The 26,399-nt window shown below is 24.7% G+C and overlaps 5 protein-coding genes across 19 annotated transcripts; 2 read left to right on the top strand and 3 right to left on the bottom strand.

The window, feature by feature from the left end:
* Positions 1-145: 145 nt before the first annotated feature.
* Positions 146-3,134, top strand: DEF8 (differentially expressed in FDCP 8 homolog). Of its 10 annotated transcripts, none has more exons than XM_086916235.1 (8): positions 281-358; positions 1,015-1,211; positions 1,318-1,609; positions 1,680-1,850; positions 2,029-2,082; positions 2,186-2,427; positions 2,495-2,730; positions 2,800-3,134. In XM_086916235.1, exons 1-8 carry the CDS (start codon positions 334-336, stop codon positions 3,044-3,046), a joined length of 1,464 nt encoding a protein of 487 aa, XP_086772361.1. In that variant the 5' UTR covers positions 281-333; the 3' UTR covers positions 3,047-3,134. The 10 variants fall into 10 exon arrangements, with proteins under 10 accessions (XP_086772363.1, XP_086772361.1, XP_086772366.1 ...); XM_012491574.3 differs by lacking the exon at positions 281-358 and adding an exon at positions 385-525 and having other exon boundaries at positions 918-1,211; XM_086916241.1 differs by lacking the exon at positions 281-358 and adding an exon at positions 397-525.
* su(r) (dihydropyrimidine dehydrogenase su(r)) lies at positions 2,736-8,596 on the bottom strand. Of its 3 annotated transcripts, none has more exons than XM_003697273.4 (17): positions 8,214-8,596; positions 8,007-8,117; positions 7,549-7,881; positions 7,164-7,472; positions 6,751-7,074; positions 6,449-6,659; positions 6,191-6,375; positions 5,900-6,115; positions 5,669-5,833; positions 5,408-5,560; positions 5,212-5,332; positions 4,865-5,127; positions 4,614-4,790; positions 4,313-4,537; positions 4,044-4,201; positions 3,766-3,941; positions 2,736-2,999 (listed from the first exon to the last, which is right to left on the bottom strand). In XM_003697273.4, the coding sequence occupies exons 1-16, from the start codon at positions 8,256-8,258 to the stop codon at positions 3,863-3,865; spliced, it is 3,075 nt and encodes a 1,024-aa protein (XP_003697321.2). In that variant the 5' UTR covers positions 8,259-8,596; the 3' UTR covers positions 2,736-2,999; positions 3,766-3,862. The 3 variants fall into 3 exon arrangements, with proteins under 3 accessions (XP_003697321.2, XP_086772336.1, XP_086772335.1); XM_086916210.1 differs by having other exon boundaries at positions 8,012-8,117; positions 8,214-8,580; XM_086916209.1 differs by lacking the exon at positions 3,766-3,941.
* Positions 8,597-9,046: 450 nt separating this feature from the next.
* On the top strand, positions 9,047-11,322 carry LOC100864410 (odorant receptor 4). Of its 2 annotated transcripts, XM_031918973.2 has the most exons (6): positions 9,047-9,429; positions 9,769-10,334; positions 10,427-10,526; positions 10,608-10,715; positions 10,773-10,928; positions 10,996-11,322. In XM_031918973.2, the coding sequence occupies exons 1-6, from the start codon at positions 9,142-9,144 to the stop codon at positions 11,044-11,046; spliced, it is 1,269 nt and encodes a 422-aa protein (XP_031774833.2). In that variant the 5' UTR covers positions 9,047-9,141; the 3' UTR covers positions 11,047-11,322. The 2 variants fall into 2 exon arrangements, with proteins under 2 accessions (XP_031774833.2, XP_086772334.1); XM_086916208.1 differs by having other exon boundaries at positions 10,608-10,928.
* On the bottom strand, positions 11,048-13,830 carry yip2 (yippee interacting protein 2). Its single transcript, XM_031918974.2, has 8 exons — positions 13,272-13,830; positions 12,794-12,960; positions 12,549-12,680; positions 12,191-12,455; positions 11,915-12,090; positions 11,631-11,831; positions 11,400-11,554; positions 11,048-11,320 (listed from the first exon to the last, which is right to left on the bottom strand). Exons 1-8 carry the CDS (start codon positions 13,288-13,290, stop codon positions 11,236-11,238), a joined length of 1,200 nt encoding a protein of 399 aa, XP_031774834.2. The 5' UTR covers positions 13,291-13,830; the 3' UTR covers positions 11,048-11,235.
* Positions 13,831-15,406: 1,576 nt separating this feature from the next.
* On the bottom strand, positions 15,407-26,376 carry LOC100866705 (E3 SUMO-protein ligase RanBP2). 3 transcript variants are annotated; one of them, XM_086916206.1, is made up of 11 exons: positions 26,136-26,376; positions 25,404-25,629; positions 25,161-25,337; positions 24,764-25,076; positions 18,236-24,684; positions 17,908-18,138; positions 17,493-17,837; positions 16,297-16,715; positions 16,092-16,217; positions 15,943-16,029; positions 15,614-15,840 (listed from the first exon to the last, which is right to left on the bottom strand). In XM_086916206.1, exons 1-10 carry the CDS (start codon positions 26,205-26,207, stop codon positions 15,976-15,978), a joined length of 8,412 nt encoding a protein of 2,803 aa, XP_086772332.1. In that variant the 5' UTR covers positions 26,208-26,376; the 3' UTR covers positions 15,614-15,840; positions 15,943-15,975. The 3 variants fall into 3 exon arrangements, with proteins under 3 accessions (XP_012346991.2, XP_086772332.1, XP_086772333.1); XM_086916207.1 differs by having other exon boundaries at positions 15,947-16,029; XM_012491537.3 differs by having other exon boundaries at positions 15,407-16,029.
* Positions 26,377-26,399: the final 23 nt, after the last annotated feature.

Genomic DNA, 26,399 nt, shown 5'->3' with positions numbered 1-26,399 from the left:
AACTGTAATAATATTTATAAAACATATACAAATAAAATTAAAAATTTTTATATTTATTTTTAATATAATATAACTTTGATATTTTTTTTAAGATTTAATTTCTTATAACGGTTTATAAAAAATTAAATAAATACGTATTAAGGTTATAATATTTCATTTTCTTTTTTTCCTATTTTTCTACGAATTAACTACATATTTTTGTATTAAGAAACGCAAATCTATTTTATTAATAAATAATTTTTTTTTAGTATAAATGGAAATTCACAATATTATTTATCACTTTATCTGGTAAATAATGCGTACTATAGCAAAATTGTCAGATATCGAGACAAAATGGCTATCAAAGACATTAGAAACAGTAAGTTAAAATTTCTATATTGTGTACTGACGTTTGTATTGACAGATGTCATTGAATAAGTACATAAATTTAACATAAAAATCTAATTTACACATATCTAATAATTGTTGTAATTGATATACCTAAATAATGATGAATCAAAATATAATACGTAATATTATATCAATGTAAGTTAGTTAAATGTTAGTTAAATTAATAGTTAAATAAGTTAGTTAGTTTTAATTAAATTTTAAATTATAATTATATATATTATTTAATACGTTTATAGATTTATATGGAATAAATATATTAAATAATATATATCAAATATACAATAACAAATAGAAAAAACTAAATACATAGTTTATAATTAATAAATTATGATTTTTAAAATGTATTTTTTGTATTTCTTGTACTTATAAAATCTTATCCATTAATAATTATGATAAACGAAAATATTATTTTTATTTAAAAAAATTTAAATATTTAGGAGAATTGAAATATCAAATAAAAAATTAATGAATTTCAAAAATTCGATTATAAATAAATGTAGCATTTCATTTAATAACATAATTCATAGGAATTAACAGAAGAAGTAAATGAAAATATTTTTAATATATATATATATATATATATATATATATATAATTGATTACAATATCTATAAAAAATGATAGATATAAAAAATAACGTAAATGGAACATATAATTGTAATCAAGAGTCAAGAATTAGAACTGACAGTTCCGATACAATGCCATCAACACCTTCTTCATCATCTGATTATATGACAGGAGAAGCAGATGATAGTTCAGATAGCAAAGCTGTTATACCTTTTAGTTTAAAATCAGTAGAAACAGTGCTTTCATTATCCAAGGTATAAAATAAATTTAATAAATTTTTATAATAATTTTTTATTCTTTATATAATTATATTATATTTTATAAATATTTTTATATTTATATTAATATATTATATTACAGGCTACTTCTGAAGAATATCTTAAAGACATGATAGAAAAATGTAAACAAATGGTATTAGAAAGTGCAGAATGTTCAGATGAGCGAAAATGGCTTGTTAGACGTTTAATTGAATTACGCTTAAGAGTACAAGAATTTAGAGAATCATCAGAAGCAAATTTGCTTGAAACACAAGTAATTTTAGGACATCACTTAATACCACAGAAATATTATATAACAACTTCTGGACCTGTATATTGTGATCATTGTAGTGGAGCTATTTGGACTATGCTTCAATCATGGTATATGTGCAATGGTAAGATTTTCTTTAAAATTATGAATTATCTTTATATGGATTTTTATTATATTTAATTTTATTTTCATAGATTGCAAATTTTGTTGCCATTGGAAATGTTTAAATAATATATGTAGAGTGTGTGTTCATGTAGTTGCTAGTGAAGCAGGTGGTTATACTTATACAAAAGATATTTGTCCTGAACAGGGTTTATCAAATCAAGGATATAGATGTGCTGAATGCAAAGTACGAATTACATTTAGTAAGTATATTCATAATAAATATTAATAAACATTGATTAATGCAGATGAAATAAGATTAAAATTAAAAATTAAAATAATTCTTTGAAGAAGTGTAATTTATCACTTTAAATATATAAGATATAAAAATAAAACATTTAACATTGTTACAATGTAGATAAATTATATTTTTATTACAAGCTTTCTCAAAAGGATTATCCTTATCTTGTTTTGGCAGTCCATTTAAGAATACAGGTAACACATATAAAAAAAAAGAAAATTTCGAAAATTTGGGTTACAAATCAAAAATTTATTTTATATATTAATATTTCTTTTAATATGTTATTTATAAATGTAGAATCAGCATGGATTGAACCACGACTTTGTGACTATACAGGATTATATTATTGTCAAAGATGTCATTGGAATACTGCAATGGTAATTCCTGCAAGAGTAATTAGAAACTGGGATATGGAATCACGACCTGTATCTCGTGTTGCTGCACAACTTTTAACACTTTTAGAAGAACGTTCTGTTTTATTACTTGAAGACTTAAATCCAAAATTGTTTACTTTAGTTCCAGATTTATCTGTAGTAAAGGTAAAATAAACTATAACTTCGTATTTAAAAATTAATTATTTTATAATTCAAAGTAAATAATAAACAGAGGATGCGGGAGGAAATGCAAATGATGAAACGTTATTTAGTTTTGTGTCCGGAGGCTAATAATAAAGGATTACCATGGAAAATTGGAATACGTACTCATATGATAGAAAATTCGGGAAATTATTCAATTAAAGATCTCATTGATTTGAATAATGGAATGCTTTTAGAAGAAATTCGTGCTGCATATGATACTATGCATACTCATATCACAGAACAATGTGAATTATGTAAAGCAAGGTAAATTTTGACGAATGGATATTTTATCTAAATCATTTTACAATTAAAATTTTAAATATTAATTTACAGAGGTCACTTATGTGAATTGTGTGGTAATGATGAAATTATATATCCATGGGATGCAAGTTCTATTAGTTGCCATCAATGTACAGCAGTTCATCATCGTGCATGTTGGTCGAAACAAAACCACTGTTGTCCACGTTGTACGAGACTTCAGAAACGACGTGCCTTGCAAGATCAACAAACTTCAGATACAGATGAATGTATTACTGAAAATGGATTGAACTCGAGTGAATCACCAAGTGATACAACATAAATGCATATATTATAATTTGTACATATATCTGTTTTTTGTGCAATTCTTTTATAAATTAAAATTAAAAAATGTCCTAATTTTAAAAAAAGATCCATATTCATATAGTTTATTATAGATATATAAGATATATGTTATATTTATCATATAATATATATCATATATATATATATATATATGATTTGATTTAAATAATATAAAGTAAATATTTAAATAATTGTATTTTATAACAGATTTATTAATAGTAATTGAGATAAGTTAACAAAAAATTCAAATAACATTATTTTATATATTTTGTTTATGACATTTTATTTGTTTGTTGCAAAATATTTTTGATATGATATTTGCTATTATTAAATTTTAGATGTTAAAAGTTGATAAAAAATGTTAATTAATAGATGAAGAATATAATTATAATTTTATTTTATTAGACGTATATAATTTGATAATAATTGATAATTCAGATTTTTTAAACATTAATAAAGTTAGCAATACAATGTTAAGCAAAAAAATAAATTGCTTTATTAATTATTTAGATATTAATAAAAAAATATTAATATTACATATAGAAACTAATAGTGAATAAAAAAAGTTAAAACTAAAATGAAATACATAATATAAATCATAAAATATTTTATTATTAATATTTTATGTTTTATTATCAATATATAATAAGACTATTCAGTGATTAAGATCTGATATTATTGATATTTATAACTTACTGATATAGTTATAGTACTTATTCATATAAGATATTTAAATATTTTCTTTTTACTTTTTTAAGTAAGCAATAAATATAAAATCATAGATAATAGAATTTTATTCTATTTCAAAATTAAAACATTCTTTTAATGGTACTCCTCTATTAATAACATGAGGTATCCTTTTAGGTACCATACTGAAAAATAAGTTAAATAATTATAAGTTTTTTAATAAATATATAATATTAATATATTAATAATATATTATACATATATATGTGAATATATAAACAACTTACGTAATACAATCAATAATAGGACATACTGAAAGACAAAGAGTACAACCTGTACAATCGTCTGTTACTGTTGGAATGTGAGTTTCAGAATCAAATTTAATTGCTTGATAACCAGAATCGGCACAAGCTATGTAACATTTTCCACAATTTATGCACATATCCTAGTACATAAAATTATTTATCCTTAATATATAATATATAATAATATATATATTATATAAACAAAAATAAGAAATAAAAATTAAAATAAATAAAAGTTGATTAAAACGTACATCATCTATCAATGCTATTACTTGTTCTTTATTGTTCAAATCTTTGTATGTGCCAATATAATTTAAAGCTTTGCCAATAACATCCTTTATACTTGGTATAGCCGCAATAGGTTCTGGACTAGGTCTAGTAATCTTGACGAGTTTATCGAGTGGATTCGAGATAGCCTTAATTTCAGCTATTTTTTCTTCCCGTAGTTTTTGATATTCTCCAAAATATGGTATATTCTGAAACATAAAACATTTGTTAATAAATATAACATTTGTTATTAAATTATTAATTTTAACAAAAGTTTGCATTTACTTTGCCAAGAGCATGTTGTAAAACAACAGGTTTTCCTTTCTGATGTTTAAACGTTGGTGGACTTTGTCCATCCCAATTTTTTACTTGTTTTAAATTCTTCAAATATAATAACGCTTTTAAACCAGTTATATAATCATCAATTAGAGTAAAATCCTGATTTTGTACAGCACTGCAAACCTATTAAAATCACCCAAAATATAATATTGTGTATAAAAAAATTTATAAAAAACTAAAATGATAGACTAGCTCACTTGTAAAACTGATGCACCACAATGTAAAAATTGAAGAGCAACATCTGCTGATTCAATACCACCAATTCCAAGTATGGGAAATCCAGGAAGAGCTTTAGAAATGGCAGAAACAGCTCTTAAAGCTTGAGGTCTGGTTGCATTACCTGACATACCCCCATATGTTGTAGCTTTTTTAATTCCAACAGCTGGCCATGGGGTTGCATCCGCGTGCAATCCCATTAAACTTTGGACAGTATTTATGGCAGATACTCCATTAGCGTGACCTATTAAAAAAAATTATTTTTTTGAATATTTATTATTGACAAATATTTTAATTACATATATGATCTACACATATGAAAAAAAACCTTCATAAGCTGCCTTAGCTATTGAAACAATATCAGTAATATTTGGTGTTAATTTCACAAAGAATGGTATCTTCACAGCTTCTCGAATCCATCTTGAAATATTTCTCACCAATACAGGATCCTAATATAGAAGTCTATATTGATAAATTGATAATGAAATATTAGTAAATTATATTTATAATCATAAAAAATATACTTGGCCGCAAGCCAAACCCATTCCAGATTCTCCCATTCCATGAGGGCAAGATAAATTTAATTCTAAAGCATCAGCCCCAGCTCTTTCTGCTTTTTGAGAAAGTTCTGTCCAATCTGCTCTATTGTACGAACACATAATACTAGCAATAAGAATCTAAAAGTAAATTTCAATTTTCATTATCATCAAATACATTCATACAAATAATTTAAAAATTTTATATAATAATAAATTTATATAATTGTATATATGTTATCTTTAAACCTTAGTCGGAAAATCTTTTTTTAATTCTATAATACTATTGCACCAATAAGCTTCCGATTTTTCAGATATCAATTCAATATTTAAAAAACTGCCCTGTTCCGGACCATAATGATGTCGAGAAGTTGTACCTTTAATTATTCGTGGAGACACATTTGTGACAAGATCCTAAAACATTATTTTATAAAAATATTAAATAAGAAATTTTAAATAAGAATAATTAAATTAAATTACCTTATCCAAAGAAAATGTTTTTGTAACTACAAAACCCCATCCAGCTTCAAAAGCTCGTCTAATCATGGTACTAGAAGTGGTCGGTGGTGCAGAAGCAAGACCGAAGGGATTTTCAAATTTTAAACCACATATTTCAACAGATAAATCAACATCATCGATTGGAGTATGAAATTTAGGTAATTGAGGAATTTTAGGTACTTCCAGATTATAAGAATTCTATTAAACATAGAATAAAAAAAATTGTTTAAAATATTTTGTTTATAAATAATTATTAAATTTTTAAAAATATACCTGAATAAATTTATGAATATACCATGCAGCAGTTTTGCCATCATTTACAGATTCAACAGTAGTATGAGCAATTCCAGCAAGATCTCCACCGCAAAAAACTCCAGGAACAGAAGTGCTCATGGTTTGTGAATCTACTTCCGGTAAGTTCCATTTATTCATTTTAATGGGTACCATAGCTTGTATTACTTTTACAAAAGTACAATTCTTTTTAATATCTCTCTTGAAGAAATAAAATCTTAACATAATTAAAATTATTACCATCTTGATCTTGTAATCCTGACCCGAAGGCAGATATTACAAAATCAGTTTTTAATCTACAAATTTGTTCCTTATCTTCTATCCATTCACCATTTTCATTTTCTTCTGTTCGATAAAATTCTATTGCAATTATTTTTCCGTTTCGAACAATAACTTGTTTCGGTGATTGAAAAGGAATAAACTCACATTTTTCTTCTCTTGCTAAATCAAACTAAAAATAAAAAAAAAATTATATATTATATATAGAATAATAGAAGAAAGAATATTTTTAATAAGATAATTAAAATAATAGCAATAATTACTTCTTCAGGTACTGCTCGAATATTAGTAAATCCTTTTCTAAAAACTACATAAACTTTCTTTGCCTCGCATCTTAGAGCAGAAGTAGCACAATCGAAAGCCGTATCTCCAGCTCCGAGGACAACAACTTTACCATGAAGAGAAGGTAATTCGTTTCTTTTACATGCGCACATTCCCGGTTTACTACCTTTTGCTACTTTTGGTAAAAAACTTTTTGACGTAAAAAAACCCATTTCTTCTGTAAGATTTGAGAAAATTGGAATAGCTTTTGCTTCCGGAAGACCGATTCCTAAAAAGATCGCTTTATATCCAGAATTTTGGAGACCCTAAAATGAAATAATCTTTAATATTTGTTAATTACTAATTTAATTTAGAATTCTTAATTAATTGTAATTATAATGTTATACATAACAACCTCGATCGTTAAATTATCCTTGGATAATGCTTTACCCAATTCAATCTTCACTCCTAAATCTTTGACAAGATCAATCTCAAAGTTAACAATATCATATGGTAACCGATATTGTGGAATTTCTGATGAGCTCAATCCACCAATATAATTTTGTTTCTCAAAAATTATTACATTATTATAACCTAAACGTGCAAGAAATGTTGCACAAGATAAAGAAGCTGGTCCACAGCCGAGCAAGGCGATCTTAGTGTCTGCATACGAAACCTTTTGTCCAGGAATTCTAGTTTGAGATATATTCATTTGTTTAAAAATCTAAAAAAAAAAGTTATTTTTATATGTTAATTCATATTTAATATAATGAAAAACAATCAAAGAATTAATTTTTTACATCTGTGGCAAATTGTTGAAGACCACCGATATTAATAGGTCCTTCTTCGGATGCGTGCAAATTACATCCTCCTACGCAAAGGTCACTTGTCGGACAAACCATACCACATGTAAGCCCAAGAGGATTATCAGATAAGATTGCTTTTGCTGCCCCATAATAATTTTTATTTGAAATAGAAGTAATAAAAGATTTAATGTCTAATTGTGTTGGACATGATTTTTGACAAGGAGCATCTGCACATTTTAAACAACGCGCAGCTTCTTTTAATGCACCACGTTCGCTTAATGTTGTATGTTTAATGTCATCGAAATTTTTTGTCAAAGGTGAACATTTCTATAAACATAAATAATAATATATAATGGTTTTATAATAATTATTACAAAAATATTTTATATTGTTATTTTAAAAAATATAGTATTTTGTTCTAAAAAGATATTTAATTTTATATTATATCTTACACTACAATTTTCATTAATGTTTCTTTTCCATTTTTTTTTATTCTCTTTGGTGAGTGCTGATGGAACAACATTCGCAAATGGTTTTATTTTTGGATTTAAATGTAAAAGATTCTAAGAGAGAATATATATTTATAATTAAATTAAAATATATTCTAAAAATACGCATATAATCTTAATATATCTTAAAGAAACAAGATAGATACTCACTTCGATATCGGGCACATCTTTGCTTAATATTGTAACAGATGCCATTTTTTTATAATTTCAATATTAAAGTTGCACAATTATTAAATAATTATAATTATAAACAATAAAAATATCATCAATATTTCGTTAAATTTTAATAATTGGAACAACTTATAAGCAACTTACGAATTATCAAATTAACTCAAATAGTAGATTTAAATAATAATTTTATTATTATGTTTTATTTATCATATTGATATATATCATGTATCTTGTAAATATCCTGATAAATTTAAAGATATTTGATTGACAAAAATATAATAACTAGTAATAAGTTATAGATTCTCCCTACCATTCGTATATCGTATACGATAATTCTGTTTATCGTGCCACGTCTTCACAATAGCACTTTACTTTATATACGATATATATTAAATCTACTTTATATAATCAAGTTAAATAATTTGAAATATACTCTCGATTTCTTTCAAATTTGCAACACTTAATCTAAATTAAAAAACTTATTTCTTTCTTAATTTAATTGAAAAATGAAATCTATATATAATATTTAATTGAATTAAATTTCTAAAAATTTGTAATATTTTATTTTACGAAATGTATTTAGTCAATTAAATAATAAAAAGATATAATAATATTGTATCATAAAATATTAATGATGAATTCCAACGATATAACTACATATTATAAATGATTATAGCACGAGAAACTGTCCCTTTCAAATATCATTTAATTAAATATGAGTACAAGGAAGTACTTAATATGATTATAGGCTATCATAAAATCGTCCTATAATCTTGAGAATCTTCTAATTAAATGTTACAATTCTATGATGTAAATATTAGAATCCCTTTAGCAAAAGAGAAATTGATAGAAACATAGATAACATTCTCAGTTTAAACATAAATTTCGAAGTTGTACGATTTTGGTGATGTTTAGGAAAATGATTAATTATTTGAAAAAAGAAACTAAATTAAAAAAAATTAATCCTAATAAACATTTACAAAACAGTTTATCTATTATTTATTACGTTGGTTTATGGCCTGATCGTGTCAAATATAAATATTTGTATAATTTATATGCAATTTGTAGTTTAATATTTTTAGTAGGAATTATCATTGTTAGCGAAATCATATATATTATTATAAATTGGGGAAAGATAGAATTAATGATGATTGGTTTAACTATTCTTATGACAAATTCTACGTACGCTGCAAAAGTGAGTATAATTTTATATGCATAATTATTATAGTAATTATACAATCATATGATATTAATTTTATTATAAAAAATTTTATTGTACAAAATCGTAATAATTAAAATTACATTTTATTATAATATAATTAATAATTTTATGACAAAATAATTAAACAAATAATTATTAATCGTATATTGTTAAATATAAAAAAATTAAAATTGTTTTTTTTATACATACATACATACATTTTTATACATAATATATTTTATAAGTATATATATATATATATATATATATATATAGAAGTATTCTATTAGATATATGTATGATATATATTCTATTTTTTGCTTTTACATATAGGTGATTTATATTATTTGTCAATATAAACGTATCAAAAATCTTGTAGATATAACAAACAGTGAAATATTTAATCGAGATAACGATAAATATAAACATATTATATCATATTATAATTGGCAAGGAATTTTTCATTATATAGCTTATCAAGGCTTTGCGAGCATATCTATATTTTTCTATAGTTGTATACCATTACAAAGTGTATTCAGTGAAAAATCTAAACAATTACCATTAGCAGGATGGTATCCTTATAATGTAACATCTACACCAATTTTTGAAATTACTTGGTTGCATCAAGTTCTAGTTATCCTCATAAATTGCATTAACAATATAGCAATAGATACTCTTATAACAGGTTTTATAATAATTACGTGTTGTCAATTAACGATTTTAAGTTATAATATATCTTCAATACATTATACAGTAGAATCAATAGAATCTTCAATTTTAATAAAAAAATGTATTGCTAGAAATAATAATGTCAATATTGAAAAATCTCTTTCAAAAATTTATAATAAATTTTATGAAAGTTTGAAATACTGTGTTGAACACAGTATTATAATATTTGAGTAAGTACTTCAATGAAGGATAACATTTATTTTTCAACTTATATATAAATTATTATATTATAAATTATATATAAATTATTATATATTTTTAGTTTTACAAAACAGATCCAAGATATATTTGGTATTATAATATTTTTTCAACTTTTTGTAAATTGCATTATTGTTTGTTTAGCAGCATTCAATGTATCACAGGTAAATTTTTAGTTTTTTTTTCTATTAATTATGATTTTTTTTTATTTATGTAATCATATTTTGTATATATTATATTTACAGATCAAAAATTATATTACACCTGAATTTTTTGGCTCATTACTCTATATGTGTTGTATGATATATCAAATTTTCATTTATTGCTGGCATGGAAATGAACTGTATCTTCATGTATGTAATTGCAAAAACTTTAATTATAATAATTTTATCAAAAAATATATTTTTCAGAGCATGAAAATATGTTTATCTGCTTATAAAAATAATTGGTGGAATAATAATAAAAATTTTAATTATGCTTTACTCATTATAATGATAAGAACTCAAATACCTCTTATTATAATTGTTGGAAAGATTATGGAATTATCTTTACAAAATTTTCTCTTAGTATGTATATATATATATTTTTTTTTTATTATATCATAATTTTTTCTAATTTATTAATAACTTTTAGATTCTACGTACATCATATTCTATTTTTACTCTTTTAAAAACTTTTACTTAAATATTATTAATTGTAAAATATTTATTCAAAATTTTCATTCAATAAGTATAAAAAAATTTTATAAGTATTTAATATGTAATATATCATAATATAAAAATAGAAATTTTTCAATATCTTTAAAATATATATTGTATATATTAATAATAAAAATAGACAAATATATATATATATATATATATATATCAATGATTAAAGTGCTTCTATCATTAAAGCTATTCCTTGACCTCCACCAATGCAAGCAGAACCAATTCCTAAGCTTCCAGTTTTTCTTCTTCTGCAAGTATATATGTATATGATGTTATTTTTTCTAATTTTAATTAAAACGCATTTTTATATTTTTTATATTTACGTACCTTAATTCATGTACTAAATGTGCAGTAATTCTACTACCAGATGCACCCAATGGATGTCCAACAGCAATAGCTCCACCATCCACGTTTAACTTATTAATATCCAATTTCAAATCTCTGGCACATGCCAATGTTTGAGCTCCAAATGCTTCATTAATCTATATAACAAATAAATAAATATTTAATATTTATTAATATTTTTATACTTAAATAAAATGATATTTAACATTTTACCTCAATAAGTTCAATATCATTCAAACTTTTATTTGTAACTTTAAGAAGTTTTTGTATAGCTGGAACTGGACCAATTCCCATAATACTAGGTTCTACACCTACAACACTATATCCCACCAAACGTGCCAGTGGTGTAAGTTGTTCTGTTTTAATAGCTTCTTCGCTCGCTAAGATAATAACTCCTGCACCATCAGAAATACCCTAATAAAAATTATTATTTAGAAAACATGAAATATCCATATATTTACAATTAACTTTAAATAATAAAACGTGTTTCAACATACAGATGAAGATCCTGCTGTAACTAAACCATCTTTTTTAAAAATAGAAGGTAATTTAGCTAAATTTTGAAGACTTGTTTGAGGCCGTGGATGTTCATCTGTATTTACAATAATATCTTGCTTTTTTACAGTTATTGTAACAGGTACAATCTCTTCATTAAAACGACCAGCATCATTAGCTGAAATAATATTCAATTTTAATATTTCTATCATTTGTGATGATTTAAATAATAATAAAATAATTTAAATAATTAATATAAAAAATACAATTATATTTACCAGCTTTCCATAATTGCTGACTTCTTAAAGCAAATTCATCTACTTCTTGTCTTTTTAAATTATATTGTGATCCAAGTTTTTCTGCAGTTTCACCCATAGCTAAATTGCAATAAGTATCTGATAATCCAAGCCATAAAACATCCTCAAAGTGATATTTTTGTGCTAAATTTGTACCAAAACGAATATTTCTTACAGCAAATGGAACTTGACTCATGTTTTCTACTCCTCCTGTTAAAACTATCTTAGATTCTCCTAATAAAATACTCTGAAAATGTTTGTATAATATTTAGTATAAATCAATTTTATTTTAATTTTTTAATATCATATTATGAATCTAAAATCTCTCTCTGAAATCTACCTGTGTACCACTGACAATTGATTGAAATCCAGAACCACATAATCTATTTAATGAAAATGATGGTTTTTCTAATGGTATATCAGATTTTAATGCAACATGACGTGCTAAAAAACCTCCATCACTTGATGATATCTTGTAAATAATAATTATAAATGTTATAAAAAATATGAAATATAAATAATAATAATAATAATAATTATAAATTTTATAAAAAAAAAAAATAAAAATTGCTTAACTATACATACTGGTAATACATGTCCAAAAATAACATTATCTATTTTTTTAGGATTTAATTTTGCAGATTGCAAAGCAGATTTAGCAGCAATAACTGATAAATCAGTTGCACTTTTATTTGTAAATTTACCACCAAATGTACCAAATGGAGTACGTTTTGCAGCTACAATAAATATTCCTATGGGAAAGAAAATTATAATTTTAATATATAATTTTTTTATATATTTAATTAAAATACTTATAATTATGATTTTACATTAAAATAATCTTTTCTAGTATAAAAAATTTATATTTATACAATTTATATTTTTTACAAATTTAATCAAAATTTTTTAATATATAACTTATTCTTTCTATTATTAGTTTTCTTTTTTGTTTTATATTTCTAAAAATGTTAAAAAAAAAATGAAAATTTTGATAAATAATTTAACAAAATATTTTCTATTTTTTTAAATAGATAGTAATAGTAATAAATAGAATTCTACATACCTTTTGTTGCGAGAGACATTGTGAAATAAATTACTTTATAATTAAAATAAATTTAAAATAGAAAATTCAATAATAAACAAAATATTTTAATATTTTAATATTTTAATATATTATTAATAAGAAATTATTATAATTGCAAGACAATCAAATTTTAAACTGAATTTATTCCACTAGAAAAATTTCAAGTCATATAGTTAAAGTTCAAAGTTCAAAGTTTCCTTCATATTTTACTCAGTATAGAATAGAAGAGAATAATCAATGAAAGAAAAGGAAAAAATTGAAATATCATTCATTTCGTAATATATTAAAAAATATCTTTTCTTTGGGTGGGGATGACTTTAGATATTTACACTTTAGATAATTCCATATTCATTTTATAATACATGATAAACCAACTAAACTATCTAAACTAAATATTACATTAGATTATACATTAATTATTATACAAAATATTGGTGAATATTTAATGGGGAAATTATTACGTCAAAAGAAATATCAATTTAAAAATATCAAGATGTAATTTTCAACTAAATCAACAATTTATTGATCAATTAATACTATTATCTTAGTCAGAGATCAAATCAATCTATATGATCTATCAAAGAAAGAGTGAAAGAAAAGATTATCATTACTTTTATCAATAATAATTCGATGAATAGGAATGAATCAAAGAAAAAAATACACGTGTTCAATTAAAAGATCATACAGCTTCATAAGATTTTTATCAATGGATTACACAAATTGGAACGCAAACCGCGCCTTTTAAAATATGAATTATTTCTAGAATCAAAAAAATAATAAAATTTATTTTTAATATTTGAGTAGAAATCATGATTTTATCTATAAATAAAATCTAAAAAATATCATTATTATAAAAATTTACGATATCAAGTTATATGTTTTTAAAGATGCATGTATGAAAACATCTAAGCAATATATGTCAAAGAAAATATGTTGAATATTATAGTTTATTTGTGATATAATTTTTTATTAATAAGAAAATATTTATCATATTTAATACATTTTTTTAATATATATTGTTTGAACTTGTTCGTGTTCAATCAGCGGCACATAACTAATTCGCAATTCAATTAGATTACGCATTCGTAATTGGTCAATATTTATTAAATTGATTAACAAAATTATAACGGAAGTTTTTGTAAAGAAAACGTTTAAAATTATTTCAGAAATTTCCAGTTAACGAATTATTGTATGATGTTTCCAAAACACATCGTAAATCACAACTAATATATGTATATGTATAACTAAATATTAGTTAATAACTAAATAAAAGTTATTTTGAAGAATATTAATAAGCTTAAAATATTTCAATCTCAACTCCATTAAGTTTAAATATTCTATGAGTTCAAAAAATATAGAAATAAAATATAAAATAATTCTTGAATTATTGACATTACTTAAGTTAAAATGATAGATATGAAGTTGATATTTCTATTATCATAATTTCAGTCTAAAGGTTGTTTTATATTTTATATCACACATTCCATGAAGAAATACTTATTATGCTTATTATTAAATTCATTATTATGAAATTTACTTTTAAATATAATATATGCATTTTACATATTTTTTTTATTATATTCACATATAATTTTTATTTATAATTTTGTTATTATTTAAGTGAATAAATTGGTTGTTTATTCCATTATAAATTGACAATTTGCAATTAAAATAATCTTTATGATAATTATTGATAAATAATTAATTAATTATTTCCTGTTAAAATTTACATAAGCAAATTATTTTTTAGTTTTGAAGCTTAAAATTTTGCAAGTTTATGCAAATTTTATTATATAATGCAAAAATTTTTAATAAAAAATTAATAATTAATTTTCAATGTTACGTTTCCGACAGTGAGAGAATTAATCTGCATAATCAAAATTGTCATATTTCTCTTTTTTGTGTAATGTTGCTTTTGTTTTCTATAATGACAAATATTTTTTTCTGTTTCTACTAATAAATCGAAACTTTCGTTTACGAGATGATGTTACTAAATTCTTTTATTTATGAGCAAAATGTATTTCATTAATAATTACAGTTTTTATGATCAAATCAAAATTAGATTATTATAATATTAAAATTTTGATGAAAAAAGAAAAAAAATCTTATCCCAATCCTGTTAATAACAAATTATTTTATTAAGTATACAATATTATTTTATATATTATTTATAATATATTTTAAAAGTAAATTATGAAATACATTCAAAAATATAACTGATTACAATAATAATAAATATCTTAAAAAGGAATTTAATTTGTTATTTATTACTATAGATTCATTTAATTTCATTTTTGAGGAGTATTAAAAGAAATTAAATCTTAAGATATGTACGCACGTTTATTGTAATAAATAATTTTATAAATATCAATAAAGTTCTATATCACATGTTAAATTCGAATTTATTGTTAGATATACAATTATTATATTAATCAAGTATTTTGATCTATTAAAACAAGAAATTTTTATAATGCATCAAAATTGATGAAAATTTACTTGCTCGTAAATTCTTAAATAATTTGTACAATTATTTATTACATAATTACACCTATAAAAATAGATGGAATTGAAATTATTTATCTTATAAATTAAAATTAAATTAAAATTAAATATGATTTATATGTTTACAGGAGAATAAGAGATACAATACTTTCTTATAAGAAAAATGAGGAATCGCTTTATTTTATTCTTCATAAAATGGTTCGCTGATATCTGCTTGGTATGCATATTCTACTCCCTATTAAAATCAATAATTAATTTTTATAATCTTTTCATACTCTATATCAGACTTTTACTTACTTCTTGAAAATGTTTGTGCATTTCCCGTGCGACATGAACTGATGAAAAAACGGCACATAAAGTACGTTTTGTTGGTGGTGTTAAAGCATAATCGATTGCTGTCCAAACACATTCTTTTTCATTAACCTTAATAAAAAAAGAATTAGTGTTAGTTAATTTGATATCAATTAAATTATGATTTAATATTATATTTATATATTTTTACCTCCATTTTAGTATTCATACTAATAATTGTATTGCTTACAATTTCATCTGTTTTATCTGCTTTTAATATTATTCTTTCACCAAAGATATTAGAATCATAATAAATAATTAAATTTCCTAATGCTACAGGCTCCCATTGACTGTCTTTATTTGTCCTAGTGAGCAAAGTTGCTCTTTTTTCAAAAGTAATGGAGTTTTGATCATCATCATCATCATCATCATCATCATCGTCATCATTATCATCATCATCATCATCATCATCATCATCTTCATCATCATCATCTTCATCATCATCATCATCATCATCTTCATCTTCTTCTTTTACATCATCTACTTCACCTACTTCCTCACATTCTTCATCTTCATTTTCTTCATCTCCATGTTCTTCTATTACTGGACTATCTTTTACATTTTTTTCTCCTATATTTATATAAAAAATATAATCTTTATTTCAATTGCAATTTTAATAATTAATATAAGCAAGCAAAAAGATAATATAATGTAATTATGTTATAAAATTATAAGAATATATAAAATAATATACATATATATTTTTTGATATGCTTTAATTTAATATATTTAAATTAGAGGCAAATTTTTATTTTAATTGATGAACAAAATTCAAATTATGTTTCATATCATACCATTTTATTCAGTATTATAATACTAAAGCATGTACTTGTACAAGATATGTTATTAATATAAATCATATTCAAAAATCATTAATAGAAAAAAAATTCACGCTCATTAATAAAATATACATTGACTTAGTAATGAAACTTTATTTATTATAAAATGTAAAATAGTCATAGTTATATATTATGTCTTGCGCTTTTTTTTTTGATTAGAAATATAAAAAGTGAAATTAAATATGATTTCATAAAATCACACATATCACAATTAAATTTATAATACATAATATATCAAAAATATTTTTGGAACAAAATTATTAAAATAACAATAAATTTTTTAGAATTGATCTCTTTACGATCGTCTCTCAAAACTTAATTCTTAATTGTAGTTTTCTTAAATAGTATTATATTTTATGAGTATAAATAAAGCTAACTTAATAACAAAATAATACATATTTTGTATGCATATAACACATAACAGATATACATGTACCATGCAGCCAAAAGCAAGGGTTATAAACTAAGGAAAGCATTATAAACAAGAGACTTTCATCTTATTCCTTACGGCTTTCACTTAGTGTTTGTTGAATTTTGTCAATTGTATCCTTGAATTTTGTTGCCAGTACTGGAGATTTAAATTTAACTGATAAGCTCTCTAAACATGGTTGTTCTTCAGCATGATTCATGCCTGCCCACATCCAAGCACGATCCGACGTGCGAAGTCTACTAAAGGTGATGTCTGGAGTAAGTAAAAAATTACATACTACTTTATAAACCTGATCTCGACGTAATAATAATCTGTAACGATCATATTTTGCATGATGTAAGATTTTCATTTCTCCAACACCTCTTTCTTTCCACTCACGCGTGTCAGAATCGTATCTGTATAATTTAGCTCTTTCACCAAATACTGAAATAAATATATAATCAATTAAAAATACATTTATTTTTTTTTTATATGTAATTATTTTAAGTTATACTTTTTTCTTCTTCTTCTTCTCCAGTATGTACTTCAACGATATCAGGCATAGGTATAATAGGCTCGAAATGAGGATCATAATCATGATCATTTTCATCAACTTGATCATCTTCTTCATCCTCATCTTTTTTTTCTGTAATTTCTTTTGATTTTTCTGTACATTTATTAGTAATTGTATTTGATTTTGAACCAAATACAGCTGTTCCAGCTCCAGCAAAGGAAAAATTTGGATCTATGAAAAAGAAATATATATATATATAATAATTTTATTAGTATATATTTTTTAAAATTTTTAAATTTTATAAAAATGATGATATAAAAAAATATACCTATTTTAAATGCTGATTGAGAACTTTTAGCTGCTAGAGTTGAAAAAGATAAATCCGTCATTGGAAGAAAAGCAACATCACTCTCTTTTTGAGTGTCACTTGTTGTAGGTGTTATTGTTTCAAAAGCATTAGTTGTCACAGGATTTGAAATTGTAAAAGATGATGTATTTGTACGTGCACCAGAAAATAAATTATATGAAAATGGTACAGATGTATTAGGAAATACTGAATTGGTAGATTTGACAGATACTTCAAGTGAACCCGTGTTTGTGTTTTCTGAATTAGCTTTTAATGCAGAAGATCCAAAAATAGGTGTAGCATTACCAAGTACAGATGCAATTGTAGTATTTGTAATAGTTTTTGGTTGAGTATTGAAATTATTTGAAAATACTAATTCGGAATTTGTACAAACATTAATGGAACTAGGTTTAAGTAATGTAGAAGAATCTTTTTTTGATATTCCACCAAAAATATTTTTTCCTGTATTGTCTAATTTAGTCATTCCAAATATAGATGATGTGGGTATTGTAGATGTTGATGTCATAAATGAAAAAGATGTAGTACAAGTAGTTGATACTTGTGTTTGTGAAGTAATAGGACTACAAATTTTTAAATTTTCAGATATTGATATATTTTGTTTATCTGTCATAGATTTCTGTATTTCATTAGACGAAATTTGAGGCATTATAAAAGAAAATCCTGTTTTTTTATCATTTGATGTAATAGAATCAACATTTCCGAAAGATATAGTTGATGTAGTTGTAGAAATAGAATTTGTTGTAAATTGTAATGTATTTGTACCATATAAGCTAGGTTTAAAAATAGAAGACACAATTGTACTAGTACTTGAAATAGGTGTTTGAACAGTTGTAACTTCATTAGATGCAGTGCTGAATGTAGTAGATTTTGGAAGGAATTGCATTGTAGATGTAGTAGTTAGAGATTTTTGATCCTCTGCAGATATCTTTGATGTTTTTTCAGAACTTTCATCAGTGAATAATGATAGCTTTGATTCTTTACAACCTCTACATCCAGGACAATCTGGTTTTTGTTTGTATGCATAAAAATTTTCTGGAAGTTGTAATTTTAATGCAGCTTGTTTTTCTTCGGGTGTTACTTTCATTTCATATACAACTTCAATATCTTGTATAGAAGATACTTCGGTAAATGTTTCTGTTTCTTTTGTATCACTTTTTTCAATAGGTGGAAGTGCTTTTTTTGATTCGTCAATTATTTCTTTAAAATTATTTGCAATGTCAGATGTTTTAAAGCGACATGCAAAAAGAGTAGGTTCTATTTCTCCTTCACTATAATCAGCAGCATTCCATATCCATGTTCTTTCATCTTTCGAATTTAATTCAAAATTTGGAAGTACGAAATGATTTAAACATAACTTTAATATTTGTTCTCGTCTCATTACTAGTCTCAGCTTGCCTGTTTCGTTATGTCGTAATAATTTTATATCTCCTATACCACGTTCTTTCCATTCATTTGCAGGTTTATTATATCTAAATAATTTTGCTCTATGACTATAAAGAACTTCTTCTTCTTCTTCGCCTGTTTTAACTTCGATTTTATCTGGTAATGGAATTGTTGGTGAAAAATGAATATCATCACTTTCCACTACTTCCTCCTCGCTATTTTCTTCGCCACCAGATTTTGTTGGAGATGACTTAGTTACAAAATTGAATCCAAACGATTTTCCTGGTGTTCCAAAAACAAATTTTGCATTTGATACATCTGTTTTTGCATCAGATTTTGTAGCTACTGAAGATGCAGATTTAGAAACATCATTAGAGGTAGGTAAACGAAATGAAAATACATTTGTATCCTTTTTAGTATCTTGTGGAATACCAAAAGTAAATGTAGATGTAATACCAGAAGAATTTGAATTTATCTGAAAACCATCAATTTTTGGTTTTGGTGGAAGAGACGGATCTTTTGGTGAATCACATGTAACACAATAATTACTTTCAGCTGCGTTAAATATATTACAACATTTACATTTCCATGAACCAGCAGATGGTTTGGACATTTGCGAAAGAGATATTTGATTAGAAGGAATGTTTGAAATAATCGATTCATCAGATTCAGAAAAACGTGATTTTTCGCAAGCTATACATTTTACATCTGATACGCTGTTTCTTATGTAACAACCATTACATTCCCATGAACCTTCTGCTGGTTTAAACATTTCAGATAAAGAATTTTCTGATTTGTGTGTTTGTACAACTTGAATAGTTTCTAATTTTGTTAAATTTTCAGCGATAATACAATCTTTTATCATTTTTTGTTGGTTACTGGTAATTATATTGTAAAATTGAGATGCCTGATTGGAAGTTTTAAATGTTGCTGCAAACATTCCTGTTTTATTATCTGATCCACAATGTATATTCCAATTGACTACTGTACTATTACTTTTATAAGTAAATAACATTTTAGCAAAAACATTGTAATTATAAAAAATTTTTAAATTATTTTCGTCTATCATTAATAAACGAATTTTATTTGTTTTTGAATTCCATAAAATCTTCATTTGTCCAATAGCTCTATTTTCCCATTGTTTATTATCATTGTTATAATATTGAAGATTAATTTTTGCATTAAATAAAACTTCTTCATATTCAGTTTGTAAAGCAGACTTCTCTGTATTTTGAACACCAGCAATAGTAGATGTTGAAACAGTTGCACCTGGTGCAGGAGCATGAGGTCTTCTAAGTGAAAACTGAGAAGTATTAGCAGAAATATTTTCATTAGTACCAGTAGTATTGTTAAGTTGAGAAGACGAAATCGATGTGCTATGAATATTACTTGGTACTGTTGATACTGTTGTAGTTGCTGATTGTAAGGGTGTATTTGTTTTTGTAAATGAAAATGTAAACTGTGATGCGGTTGTTGTTCCTATGGTCGTGCTTTTTTGTGTTGTAGTTATAAAGTTTTCTGCATTTGTAACAGTTTTATTAAATGTGAAACCAGCAAAAGGACTAATTTCTGATTTAGAAGAAATTTTTGAAGATTCTGTAGTAATTGCTTTTTGAATAATTGGTGTTGATGAAAATGAAAATCCACCAATAACTGTTGGAGTTATATTATTTTGTAATTTTTCTGATATAATAGAATCTGTAGATGCCGTAACATCAATAGGTTTTTGAATAGTTTGTCCAGAAATAAATAATGATGTTTGTTCTGTAATTTTCTGTTCTGTTTTTGTTTTTTCTGTTTTTTTACTTATTGCAATATTGTCTTTATTTGATGTTTTATCAGCATTTTCAACTTTTATTTTTTCAAAAGTAAGACTTGTTTTAGCTTTATCAAAATGTTCCTTGAAGGAAATACCTTCTTCCACAGTTTTGAATCTAATACAAAACTTTTCTAATTTTAATTCTCCATCTGCAAAGTCATGTGCAACCCAAAACCATGCCTTTTCATTATTTGATTTAGCAGTTAATTCCATATCTGGTACAAGATAATGATTTGCACATACTTTTAATACTTGTTCCCTGCGCATAAGTAAACGAACTTTTCCTTCTTCATTCTTTAGTAATTTAACATTACCTATACCACGTTCTTTCCATTCATTATCTACAAAACGATAAAGTTTAGCTCTTGCACAAAATAGTGTTTCTTGCCCTTCTTCTCCAGTAGTAACTTTAACTTCTGCAGGTAATGGTATAACAGGAACAAAATCTGGTATTGGATCATGTTCATGATCTGAACTATTTGAAGATCCAGTTGAACAAATAGTAGTGTTTTGTTTTGACGTTTCTGATGTAGAAAGATTTGCTGGAGTAGTTGTAAAAGTATTTGATAAAGGTGGTAAGTTTACTGTTGTTGGTATAGTGGCTTGAGAAGGCATAGAAATTTGATAACAATGTGGAGCAGATTGTTCTGTAGTGACTGGTGTAGAAGAACTTCCTTGTCTGAATTGTGGAGGAATTGTTACACTAAGTGTTGGTTGTACAATTGGTACTGTAGTTGGAAGTGTATCAGAAGTGGTAATGGCAACATTTACTGGTGGAATTTTATTTACAGGAGCATCTTTTATGATTGGCTCTGGTTTAGATGTTTCTAGTTTTTGCAATGGAATTTGCAATGGTTGATTTGTTGGTGGCATAAACAAACTTTGTTGAAGAATATTTTCTGGTATTTTTGATCTTGTATTAGGATATAAAACCGGCATTGAATAAATATTTGGAGGATATAAAGAAGGAATAGCTTGTGCATTTGGATCATTAAATGACATTCCTGTTGGATAATATCCTTGAAAAGTAGCTGAAGGATATACTAAATGAGAATATGGGTGTCTGTGAGAAGATTGAAACATATTTCCAGATATTGAAGATGCACCTGATTGATTTGCATTATAATTCAAATCATTATAATCATCTTCACTTAAAATACATAAATCTTCTTCTAAATTAGGATTAACATTAACTGTTTGAGTACGTTGTTTCTGAATTTCTTTTCGTAATTCTGTCATTTCTTTTGCAAGTCTTTCCACTATTTCCATTACCGTTTTATTTAATTCCAATATAGTTTTAGTTTGCTCTGCTATCGACTGTATCATATTATCTTTTGAATGAATCATTTGATTTATGGCACGAATCTGAGCATCAAGTCTTTCAGGACTTGGACGTGCTTCAGAACGATTCCGTGACAAATCCAATATATCTTGATGTTGTAATTTATAAGGAGTACTAGATTGTTTTGGTGTACGATGAATATTTTTTTGTGGTGTACTCAAAACATTAACTGAAGCATTTAATCCTGTTAATGTTGGTAATGCTATTTTTGTAACTGCTTGATCAACAGCACTATGAGCAGATGAATAACTTTCATCCGACATACCATCGCACTCATTTCTACTTAAATCACCTCGTGATAGATCTGGATCAATTCTTTTCAATTTATTTTCAATATCAGCAATATATGTAGAAAGTTCAGAATTCAAAGGATGTTTTGGATTTGTTTCTGGACTACGTAAGCGATCCAATGTTAAATAGAAACATTCTCTTGCTTTTGAAAGCATAATTATATGTTGTGATCTCATTTCAGATGTTAAATTTTCTTTAGGTATAGAACTTATAATTTCATCTGCAAGTTTTTCATACATTTGACCTTGTTGAAATGATGCTTCTGGGCACTTCAATGCTTGTAGAGCATTTATCGCTTTTTCATATTGTTTACTACGTACGAATCGTTGAGCTAAAAGCAATTTACCTTCTTCTAAAGCTTTAATTAATTCCGCATTATTCATATCCTTTCCTTGATAATTAAAAAATTTGGAATTAGTTACACGAATAACTTGATTATTTTGTAATCTTTCGAGAAGCGGAATTGCAGCTGACCAATACATTTCAGATCGTGCTTCTAAATATGCTATATCATTATTTTCTTGATTTATTTCTTTTAGTGTTTCTGCCCTATGATGAAATATTCTTGCTAAATGAACTAAAAGAACAGGATGTAATCCATGATTTCCTAAACAACGAACTACTTCTAAACCTCTTTGTAGTTCTAATCTCAATTCTCCAAGATCATCATCAAGTGGCTTTTGTTTATCCATAGAATATACTTTATAAGCATATGACCACCACTGTTCTTGTGCACAAGTACAAAGTGTATTAGTAAGATCTGCTGGCAATGTAGGTAATTTTTCAGGATTCAAAAGTCCACCATGTTGTTCTTCAATTATTGAAGAAGTGCAGATAGCAGCATTTAAAAATGCATCAATATCAAGACGACTTAAACTATCAGGAGCTGCTTGATGCAAATTATAAACAGAAAATTGTAATTCACAAAAGATATGTGATGTTTGATTTGGATGAAGTCCATTATCTTTATTTTGTAAACCTTGAGGCCGAGTTCTTAAACCAAGCCAAACTTGATGATGTAATGAATCTGGCCATGCTTCTTCGGATATTTCATCAAATCGTTTTAGTTCGTTATACGAACATAGACGTAAAGGTGGATTTGAAATTGAAGAGTTTGTAAAAAATGATGTTTTTTTACCATCTTGATATAATCGTCCAATAAAGATTCTTTGATATATTCGTTCTCGCCATGAACTTGTACAAAATTTATCAATTTTATCTAGCAATTTTTTAGTATTATCTCGAGCATAATCTTGAAGTACATGACCAGCCTGGCTACACCTATATGATCCTTCTCTGTACCATACATGTGTTTGATTCTTTAGTCTGTCCTTCAAATGCATAGTCCATACAGCAGTAGGATCTATAGGTGTTACATGTAATGCAGTCAACAAAAGAGGTCCACATAATCTTCCTGCTTCAGACCAACTATCTTCTCCAGCTTTAATTTTTCGTAAAATTAAACATGCTAAATGAAAATGTAACTGACCCCACATATGTAATAACATGTGTTCAATAAAAGCAGGATGATTAGAAAAATTTTTTGATTTAAATTCAAATAAACTTTGATCAAAACTGCAATATAAAAAAATATTTTACTTCAATAATATTAAATACATACAATAAATAAAATTCTTATCACATACATACTTACTTAAATACTGCTTGTGTAACATCAGTTATACTTTTTTTAATAATGTTACCCTGTTCTTTAAGGCAAAGTGCTGCATATCTTTCTAACACCGAAATATAAAATATCCAAAATGTCCAATCTGATTGTTTATTTTCTTTACATTTCATAAGTAATTCGCTTAATGATTGATACCAAATGATATTATTTCTATGACTATGTGTTGCTTCTATTCCAGCAGCTTTATTATATGCATCTTCAAGTCTATGATTTCCTATATAGTGCTTGAGCAACTTAACTTGTAAGTTCACATCTGTTTGTCTTACTGATAATTCAGCTAAAAATAATTTTGTTGAAACAAATAAACTTTATCAAATTATATGAAATAATATAAATCTAAAATGAAAAATGTATTACATACATATGATAAGTTTTTCTAAATCATCATCATTACTATTTGGTTTTTCTAAAGTTATTAATTTTTCCTTTAACTCAAAAACTATTGGATGATGTGGAAATTTTTTATCAGCTCTTTCTACTAAATGTTTTATTTTATCATTTGCTATATTGATATCCATATTTGATAATAGCTCACATACTAAAAAATATTATTTAAATAAAATATAAAATAAAATAAATATAAAATATTTAAAATAAATTATACCCTTTAAAAGAAGATCATCTTGCTTTGGTTCTAATTCAAGAGATATTTTATATTGTGTAAAGGCTGCTTCCTTTTGTCCCAAACCTTCAAGAGCTTGTCCTAATAATTTATGAGCCCCCGCAGATTTATCTCTTATTTCTAAATAATTAGAGACATACTTCTTTGCAGATTCATTGTCTCCAACTTGATAATATAATTTTGCAATATTATAACATCGAAGTTTTTTCTTGAAATTAAAATAGAAATCTCAGATATATATAAAATTAATAATACATTAAATTTTTATATTAATTAATTTAATCATAAATATAAAAACAAAAATAAATGAAGATAGATGTTAGTATAAATAAACATTAACTATTAATAAAATATTTAATTATTTGGAAAAATAATATTTTTTAAAGGAATATAAAATAAAAATTTGTTCTGCAAAATAATAATAATTTTTTTTCTATTTCGTTTTTAAAATATTCTTAAAAAGCAGCTGAATTATTATAGAGGTTAATGCATATGCATATATTTATTCTTTTCACAATCAAGTCAAGGTCTTTAATACTATACACTTGACATTAAATACAAATTTAAAAAAATAAAAAATTAATATGCATATAAAATTCATTTAAAATCAAAATTATAATTTTAAAAAATTATTATATATAATATAAAAAATTAACAAAGATTATTTAGATAATGTTTAATAATATGGATTTTTTTCTTGAAAAATAACCTTACCTCCTCTGAACTTTTAAGTTTAATAAAAATATCTTTTACATGTCGATCAACATCTTTTTTCGATCGAAACATTTTTAGAAGGTAATACAAAACGTTTTTTAATAATCACTAAAACAATTAATAAACAGTATTCAATTAAAATGAAATTAGAAATACCGTTATTTATAACGAACTCCACGATAAAACTTTCTCCCATAGTACAAATTGCTTTCAAACGGTTTGCATCCAAATCTGAAAACCCAAGTAAGTGCTGCCCTCTGATAT

The sequence above is a fragment of the Apis florea genome, unplaced genomic scaffold (assembly GCF_048593485.1).
Source record: "Apis florea isolate Af1SG1 unplaced genomic scaffold, ASM4859348v1 contig_3802_pilon, whole genome shotgun sequence".
NCBI lineage: Eukaryota > Metazoa > Arthropoda > Insecta > Hymenoptera > Apidae > Apis > Apis florea.
This window is presented reverse-complemented; position numbering and strand designations above follow the sequence as displayed.

Coding starts and splice junctions, on each gene's coding strand:
- DEF8 (XM_086916235.1), top strand. CDS start 334: ATGGCTATCAAAGACATTAGAAACA. Junction 1,212..1,317: donor CAGTGCTTTCATTATCCAAG/GTATAAAATAAA, acceptor ATTATATTACAG/GCTACTTCTGAAGAATATCT. Junction 2,428..2,494: donor CAGATTTATCTGTAGTAAAG/GTAAAATAAACT, acceptor AATAATAAACAG/AGGATGCGGGAGGAAATGCA.
- LOC100864410 (XM_086916208.1), top strand. CDS start 9,142: ATGTTTAGGAAAATGATTAATTATTTGAAAAAAGAAACTAAATTAAAA. Junction 10,527..10,607: donor CAGCATTCAATGTATCACAG/GTAAATTTTTAG, acceptor TTATATTTACAG/ATCAAAAATTATATTACACC. Junction 10,929..10,995: donor CTTTACAAAATTTTCTCTTA/GTATGTATATAT, acceptor AATAACTTTTAG/ATTCTACGTACATCATATTC.
- yip2 (XM_031918974.2), bottom strand. Junction 11,832..11,914: donor TTACAGCAGGATCTTCATCT/GTATGTTGAAAC, acceptor AATTTTTATTAG/GGTATTTCTGATGGTGCAGG. Junction 11,321..11,399: donor CATTTAGTACATGAATTAAG/GTACGTAAATAT, acceptor ATATACTTGCAG/AAGAAGAAAAACTGGAAGCT.
- LOC100866705 (XM_012491537.3), bottom strand. CDS start 26,207: ATGTTTCGATCGAAAAAAGATGTTGATCGACATGTAAAAGATATTTTT. Junction 25,077..25,160: donor TTTAGAAAAACTTATCATAT/GTATGTAATACA, acceptor AATTATTTTTAG/CTGAATTATCAGTAAGACAA. Junction 24,685..24,763: donor GTTACACAAGCAGTATTTAA/GTAAGTATGTAT, acceptor TTTATATTGCAG/TTTTGATCAAAGTTTATTTG.